Source organism: Herpailurus yagouaroundi, unplaced genomic scaffold (genome assembly GCF_014898765.1).
Source record: "Herpailurus yagouaroundi ecotype Mexico unplaced genomic scaffold, PumYag 220, whole genome shotgun sequence".
Lineage (NCBI taxonomy): Eukaryota > Metazoa > Chordata > Mammalia > Carnivora > Felidae > Herpailurus > Herpailurus yagouaroundi.
In genome coordinates this window covers 3822441-3830282 of record NW_024412451.1, presented here as the reverse complement: position 1 = coordinate 3830282, position 7842 = coordinate 3822441, and the positions used below count along the sequence as shown (strand labels likewise).

General features: G+C 51.1%; 1 protein-coding gene across 3 annotated transcripts in view; it reads right to left on the bottom strand.

The window, feature by feature from the left end:
* Nucleotides 1-6217, bottom strand: part of C5AR1 (complement C5a receptor 1) — an 8755-nt gene extending 2538 nt beyond the window's left edge. The window contains exon 1 of one of the 3 annotated variants that reach the window (XM_040457530.1): nucleotides 6120-6217. In XM_040457530.1, the coding sequence (XP_040313464.1) occupies nucleotides 6120-6122 (3 nt within the window). In that variant the 5' untranslated portion in view covers nucleotides 6123-6217. Of the gene's footprint in view, nucleotides 1-5743; nucleotides 5920-6119 lie in introns of those variants that run through there. The other 2 variants (XM_040457532.1, XM_040457531.1) reach the window with 2 other exon arrangements.
* Between the last annotated feature and the right edge of the window lie 1625 nt (nucleotides 6218-7842).

The window sequence follows — 7842 nt, the reverse complement described above, 5'->3', positions numbered from 1 at the left end:
GGGGGGGGGGCAAAACATCCAAACTGTGAATAAAGACAGGCGGCCATCTTTGTTTGTTTTCTGCCCTTGCACGATTGTGCCTTGGGAACCGTCCAATCAGACCACAGTTTGCTTTCCCAGACAGGGGGGTGTCTGCAAATGGACACTGGTGTGTAAACATATCAGGCAATTCCGGGGTTTTATGGACAGTCACGCTGCTGGGGCTTATGAGGTGGTTTCTGTTGTGGGGCGGGGGCGGGGGGATTTGAGCAGAGCTTTATTTATTTGTTCTACTCGGTTCAAACTACGGGAGGATATTTTGCGAAGGGTAGAGGGGCACACATGTGTCCTTTCGCTACGGTTCCCGGATAGCTCAGCACGGCACTTAGGGGCCAGAGCCCGACTGTTCTGCTTGAAGCCTGCCTGGGCCCTTGGAAGTTCCCTTACTGCCCCGTGCCTCGGTTTCTTTCCTGGTTGACCCGTACTCTTCTATCACCATTAGCTTAAGTCGTTTCAAAACCTCAGGGTCAGAGCAGAGAGAAAATATTGGGGGGGGGGGTGGCAAGATGAAGCATAAAAAATAAGAATAAGATACAGATTTTTGCCTCGCAAGAGGAAGGACAGAAGGGATGAAAGGAACAGAGAAAGATATAGGTGTCCAAGAACAAAGAGCACCTTAGCACCCAGATTATGGTCTCTAATGACCCTCTGCTGTTCAAAGGGCCCAGGCTTGGGGAGCCCCAGGGGGTTCAGTCAGTTAAGCGTCCAACTTCCACTCAGGTGGTGAGCTCAAGGTTTGTGAGTTCAAGCCCCACATCAGCCTCTCTGCTGTCGGCGAAGAGCCCACGACAAATCCTCTGTCCTCCTCTCTTTCTCTGCCCCTCCCCTGCTCATACACTCTCTCCCTCTCTCTCTCAAAATAAATAAACATTAAAAAAAAAAAAAACAAGCAAACCCATTGGTCACCTTTTTATTCTGGAAAAGAAACAAATCAAGCATTTATCCTGCCATTTCTGCACAGGGTATATATATTTCAAGGGAAATAAAGAGTTGATGTAGGAAAGTCTTCCTTTAGGAAAAAAAATCTAAGAGGGGCGCCTGGGCGGCTCATCCAGAGAAGACAGACAATTGGACATCCTGTTGTATCTGATGTGACGCATTAGAAAGGACACAGCACCGCCTGTGAAGTGACTGTGGCCCAATAAATGAATGGGGCTCCAATCAAGGTTCTAGATCAAGAACGACCAGTCCACAGGAAAAGCAGGGGACAGAGAAACATGATAACGCCACGGGGACAAGATCAGCCCAAGCAGACCGCAGAAAACTCTACAGGACAAATGGTATGGTCTGCTTTCTCCCACAAATAAATGACACTGTAAAAAAGAAAAAAAAAGAGACGGAGAGAGAAGACGAAGAAATGTCATGGATTAAAGGAGATTTAGAGGCATCTCAAGCAAAGGTAATATGGAGACATTGTTTGGATTTGGAGTGGAATAATCAAGCAGAAAAATCAGACATTTTTGAGATAATGTGGGAAATGTAAAAACGGAGTGTTTGACGATAGTAAGGAATCGGTGCTAATTTTATTGAGGGTGATGTGGTATTGTGTTTATGTTTTTAAAAACCGAGGGGGAGGGGCGCCCGGGTGGCTGGGTCAGTTGAGCATCCGACTTGGGCTCAGGTCATGATCTCACTGTCTTGTGAGTTCGAGCCCCACGTCGGGCTCTGTGCCGACAGCTCGGAGCCTGGAGCCTGCGGATTCTGTGTCTCCCTCTCTCTCTGCCCCTCCCCTGCTCGCTGCGCTCTGTCTCTCTCTCAAATATAAATAAAAACATTAAGAAAATAATAATAATAATAATAATAATAATAATAATAATAAAAAGAAGAAGAATAAGAAATAAACACCGAGGTGTTTAAGAGCCAAAGGGTGTGATGCCAACAACTTACTCTCAAATGTTCAGGGGGGAAAAAAGATGATAGATAAGACAGATGATTGACTGATAAAGCAAATTCGGAGAATCTGGGTGAAGAGCATCATGGGAGTTCTTTGTATCACTCTTACCATTTTTCCGTAAGCGTGAAAACATTTCAAAATAGAAAGCTCAACTTGTTGCAATATTTCTATTGGTAAATAGCCCCTGTGGGAGCCTTCCCCTTACCATCCCCCCCTCCCACACCCCTTCTTCCCATTTCCTTCTGGGACCCACCCAGCCCCCTCCTCCCTCCACTCCCCCACCCCCATCCCCAAGCTCCAGTTTAACGAAAGGGTTAATGCCAGGCCCAGCAGGAGCCTGTAGGGCCTCCGCACTCGCACTCGTTGTGAGTGTTCCCTTTGGATGCAGCGTTCAAAGCTAGTAGCTTTTGCGCTTCAGGTTCCACAGCTCCCAGGCCTCCTTGGCTACAGAGTGACTCAGACTCCGAAAAGGGAGCGTCCCCACGCGCCCCCACTCCCCTGATCTCACACTCCTCAGCTGACAAAGTGCCTTCCGGTGGACATGACAGACGGACGTGAGCTCACGGGGGGGGGGGGGGGGGGCCCTCTTCCTTTTGCTGATTTCATAAGGCCAGGGGAAAAAAAAGAAAGTGCTGATTCGAACACCCTGTGGCTTCCAGGACCCTGCCAGGACCAGTGGCTGGGAAAAGCTTTGCCCCTGCAGCACCCCTACAAAGATGGGAAGTAACCAGAGGGTCCAGCAAGAGGGGAGGGGCTGGATTAATGATGGCGCATCCCGGCCCGCAGAACACATCTGGGCCACTCACCCAAAGAATGAGGAGTTTATGCTCTGATGTGGAAGGCGCTCCAAGAGCTAGGGTGATGTGTAAAACCCAGGACCGGAGGCGCCTGGCTGGCTCAGTTGGTGGAGCCTGCATCTCTCGATCTCGGGGTCATGGGTTCAAGCCCCACGTTGGGTGTGGAGACTGCTTAAAAATATGGGGGCGCCTGGGTGGCTCGGTCGGTTAAGCGTCCGACTTCGGCTCAGGTCATGATCCCGCGTGGTTCGTGGGTTTCAGCCCCGCGTCGGGCCCTGTGCTGACAGCCCAGAGCCTGGAAGCTGCTTCGGATTCTGGGCCTCCCTCTCTCTCTGCCCCTCCCTGCTCGTGCTCTGGCTTTCTCTCTTTCTCTCTCAAAAATAAGTAAACATTAAAAACAAAATTAAAAAAAAAAATACAAAAATCTTCTCTGGGAATGCAAGCTGGTGCAGCCACTCTGGAAAACAGTACGGAGGTTCCTCAAAAAACTAAAAATAGAACGACCCTATGACCCAGCCATTGCACTACTAGGCATTTATCCAAGGGATACAGGGGTGCCGTTTCCAAGGGACACACGCACCCCCATGTTTATAGCAGCGCTATCGACAAGAGCCAAAGTCTGGAAAGAGCCCAGATGTCCCTCGATGGATGAACGGATAAAGAAGATGCGGAATATATATGCAATGGAGTATTACTCGGCAATCAAAAAGAATGAAATCTTGCCATTTGCAACTACGTGGATGGAACTGGAGGGTATCATGCTAAGTGAAATTAGCCAGAGAGAGACAAATATCATGACTTCACTCCTATGAGGACTTTAAGAGACAAAACAGATGAACATAAGGGAAGGGAAGCAAAAATAATATAAAAACAGGGAGGGGGACCACACAGAAGAGACTCATAAATATGGAGAACAAACTGAGGGTTCCGGGAGGGGTTGGGGGGGGGGGGGAGGGGCTAAAGGGGGGAGGGGCATTAAGGAACCTACTCCCGAAATCAATGTTGCACTCTATGCTAACTAATTTGGATGTAAATTTTTTTTTAATTAAAAATAAAATACAATAAATTTTTTAAATGTGGAACACACGCACACACACAAGAAAGTCTGATGCAACTGTGCAGATGGGGGGGCAGAGGGTGCTCGGGCAGGAAGAAAGACGCTCTGATGCACGGCAGAGGGAAAGTCTAGGTTGGTGTGCCTTTTGGCAATGTCTGTTAAAAGAGAAATTGCCCACGGACTTAGCATCTGCAGTCTGGACACCCAGACTTGGGTCCAAAGATGTAACTTTGGTTTCAAAGACAAAACATAGCGGGGGTGTCTGGCTGGCTCAGTCGGTAGGGTGTGCGACTCTTGATCACAGGGTCGTGAGTTCAAGCCCCGCGTTGGGGGTGGAGATTGCAAAAAAAAAAAAATTTAATATATTTTTTAAAAATGATTAATGTGTATTCATTTTTGAGAGACAGAGAGACACACAGTGTGAGCAGGGGAGGGGCAGAGAGAGAGGGGGACCCCAGAAGCCGAAGCAGGCTCCAGGCTCCGAGCGGTCAGCACAGAGCCCCCTGCAGGGCTCGAACCCACGAACCATGAGATCATGACCTGAGCCAAGTCAGACGCTCAACCGACCGAGCCACCCAGGCGCCCCTAAATAACTTTTTTTAATAACATTGAATTTAAAAAATAAAGACACGGGCGCCTGGCTGACTCAGTCAGTTAAGCGGCCGACTCTTGATCTGGGCTCGGGTCATTGTCTCACGGTTCATGAGTTCGAGCCCCACATCGGGCTCTGTGCTGACAGTGTGGAGCCTGCTTGGGATTCTCTCTCCCTCCCTTTCTCTCTGCTCTTTCCTGCCTCTCTCTCTCTCTCTCTCTCTCCCTCTCTCTCTCAAAATAAATAAATAAACTTAATTAAAAAAAAATAAAGACAAAACATGGGAAACAACCTAAATCTCTATTGACAGGGGAGAGACCCTCCCAGGAGACTATCACACAGCTGACAAAAAGAAAGGACGAATCCCCTTGAAATATGCACGGATGATAACAGTATCTTCCTCCTCGACGTAAATGTAAAGTGCATAGCACAGGGCCTGGCATACAGTAAGCGCTCAATAAATACCGGTTACTAATACTATACGTTACTCTAGGGAAAAAAAGCAAGCTGTAGGCCAACGCGCAGAACGTACGTCTGTTTGCAGGGGGAAGGAACGATAGACATGCCACATGCAGTGAGCGCCTACTGTATACCATGCACGTAAGAGCTTTCCGTGTATCATTTAATTCTCTCAGTGATCCTGTGACGTAGGTTCTAGTTCTGGAGGATCGTCGGATTGTTCTCCCCATCTTCAAGGTAAAGAGAAGGAAGCCCAAGAAAGAGGAGTCTCCTCGTCTATTACACAGAAGAGACAGAACGTGAAGCTTATTTCAACTCGACCCCCATGTCAAACTACCCCCTACTCTATTCCCTTCACCTCTGTTCTTGAGCACCTGTAGACTGTTTCTGGAAGGACCCAACACAGCGTGACAAGGAGTCTGAGGCTCTGGGCTGGCCGGGCAGAGTGACTTTTCACTGAATCCGCTTTGGTATTTGGGACCTTTTTACGGCAAGAAGAAGCCGGAGCCAAGGGTCGGTCCGCTTCGCAAAGTCCTGTTGGCCCCAGCCAGGTCTCAAAAGTGGGGTGAGGCAATGCCAAGCCCCTCCCTGGTCAGCTAATGTGTCTTCCGTTTCCTCTTTCACCCAGATGAAGCAAGACCAGAACCTCTAGCAAGGCAGGTACTAAATCACAGCCCTGCCTCTCTGGAGACCCAGCCCTGGGGGCACAGGGGGGTGGGGGGCAGGGGAGGCGGGAGCCCTCCCAGAGCCTGGAGACCGGCTCCCTTTGACACTCACAGAACCCACGGGACAGCCTGGGTCTGCCACCCACCCATGAAGGACCCGGGCCATCTCTGCTCCTGCCTGGGCCTCAGTTTCCCCGTCTCTACAATTCAGAACATCTGAAAGTCTGGGTGAGTAACTACCTTGCTTCCGAGCTGGTTCTTTGCAGCCTCCCAGGGTTTGCTCCTGTCCTTCCCGCCGCCAGAAAGACCCCTCCTGGATCTCTCCACTTGAGGAAGATGTCATCTAGCCAGATCCAACACTCGGATTTCCTGCCCCAGGGACCTTTCTGATCCCAGCCCCGAGGACCTGGGGATAATCCCTTGATGATCTTACTTTTTAGCTGTTTCCCAGCCCTGGAGAGTCTTGAGATGCGAGTCAGGGGAGAAGGGAGGAGACGGAGAACCGAGAGAGGGAGAGGCAGCGAGAAGGGGAGAGGTGGGGAGAGAGAGACCCAGCAAGGAGACAGAGAAGGGAGATGGTTCCTGAACCCCATGATCCTGCTGGGGGGGGACTCACCATATTCAGGTCTCCCGGGCTCCCCGCTGATCGAAGGTGCGTCCTGCCCACAGACTGTGGTTTTTAAGCCCCAAGGGAGGGTGCAAACAGCAGAAAGGAAATGACCAGTCTTTCCCCTCTGGGGTTCTCATTGGTCTGCGCACTGGGCACCCCAACTGGGGCAGCTTCCGTGGGGCATTACCCAGAGAGCTCTGAACACCTCCTTCCAGCCAGAGTAGGGAGGCTGGGCTCACAAAACTGAGGAAATTCCTGGCCTGACAAGGGTGGAACCCAGAGAGAAGAGACCCCCCCCCTCCGCCCAGATCTAGGCTCAGCCCCTCTCTTGGCCTTGGTTTCCCCATGTGGGACCTTCTAGGGCCTCAGGGAAGGTGCAGAAAAGCTCAGAGATCCAACTGGATCAAATCCCCCTGGGATCCTGGGGAGCAGGGATCGTGAGTGAGCCCCAGCCTCCCAGCCAGGTTGCTTTGAGGCCCAGAGAGGTCCGTGGAGGTGGCCCGGCTGTTAAATCCTCCTGCCTGGCCTTTTGAAGTTGGCACCCCCTGAGCACAGCCATCGTTTCCGGCCTCTTTCTGGGTTCTCCGGGAGACACGTGGAAGCCTGGGGTGAGGAAGGACCCTACGTTGGTCTCTTGTGGCTGCTGTAACAAAATGCCACAAACTGAGCGGCTTAGAACCACAGAAATGGGGGCGCCTGGCTGGCTCGGTGGGGAGAGCGCATGAGTTTTGATCTCACGGTTGTGAATTCGAGCCCCACGTTAGACAGTGTTTACTTAGAAAAGACCGGAGGAGGGGCGCCTGGGTGGCGCAGTCGGTTGAGCGTCCGACTTCAGCCAGGTCACGATCTCGCGGTCCGTGACTTCGAGCCCCGCGTCAGGCTCTGGGCTGACCGCTCCCAGCCTGGAGCCTGCTTCCGGTTCTGTCTTCCTCTCTCTCTGTCCCTCCCCCACTCGCTCTCTCTCTCTCTCTCTCTCAAAATTAAAGACACGTTAAAAAGAAATGCGCCACCCCTACCAAAAGAAAACTCGGAAAAAAGAAGAGTTTTTTTGACCCATCTCCACTGCCATGCTGCCGAAGCCCCTACAGAGTTCGGAGTGCGTTCCCCCAGGCTGTTACAAGTGTGGTATTTGTGTTTGGGGACCCACACGAAGGTGCACGATGTCGGGTTTTAGTGCCGCTACACGAAGCCACGGGTGTGGTCCAGGGGCGCTCTCAGCAAGGACTTGGACGGTCGCTTTCTGAGGATTTGGCGCTGGTAGGGAGGAGGTGCTGTCATACTGACCCTGACCTCAAGGGGGCGCTTGAGCTGGGAGAGACTCAGAAAGCCAGGCCACGCCCCCTAAAGGTCAGGTTTAGTATGACAGCTTTTTTTTTTTTTTTTAGAATTTTGGACCAAAGCTGCGTATTGCCTTAAAGCACGGGTTCTTAACGTTTTCCCGTCTTTTTCTTTTTTTTTTTTTTTAATATTTGCTTATTTTTGAGAGCGAGAGGGAGCGGGGGAGGGGCAGAGAGCAAGAGAGTCCCAAGCAGGCTCTGCACAGTCAGCACAGAGCCTGAGGCGGGGCTGGACCCCAGGAACCAACCAGGGAGATCGGGTCAGAGCGGAAGTCGGTTGCTCAACGGACTGGACCACCCAGGCGCACCCGTGGGTTCTTAATGTTTTCTGTGCCCTAGACCCTTGGTGAAGTTATGAATTTCTCAGAATTTTTTTTTTTTTTTTTTTTTTT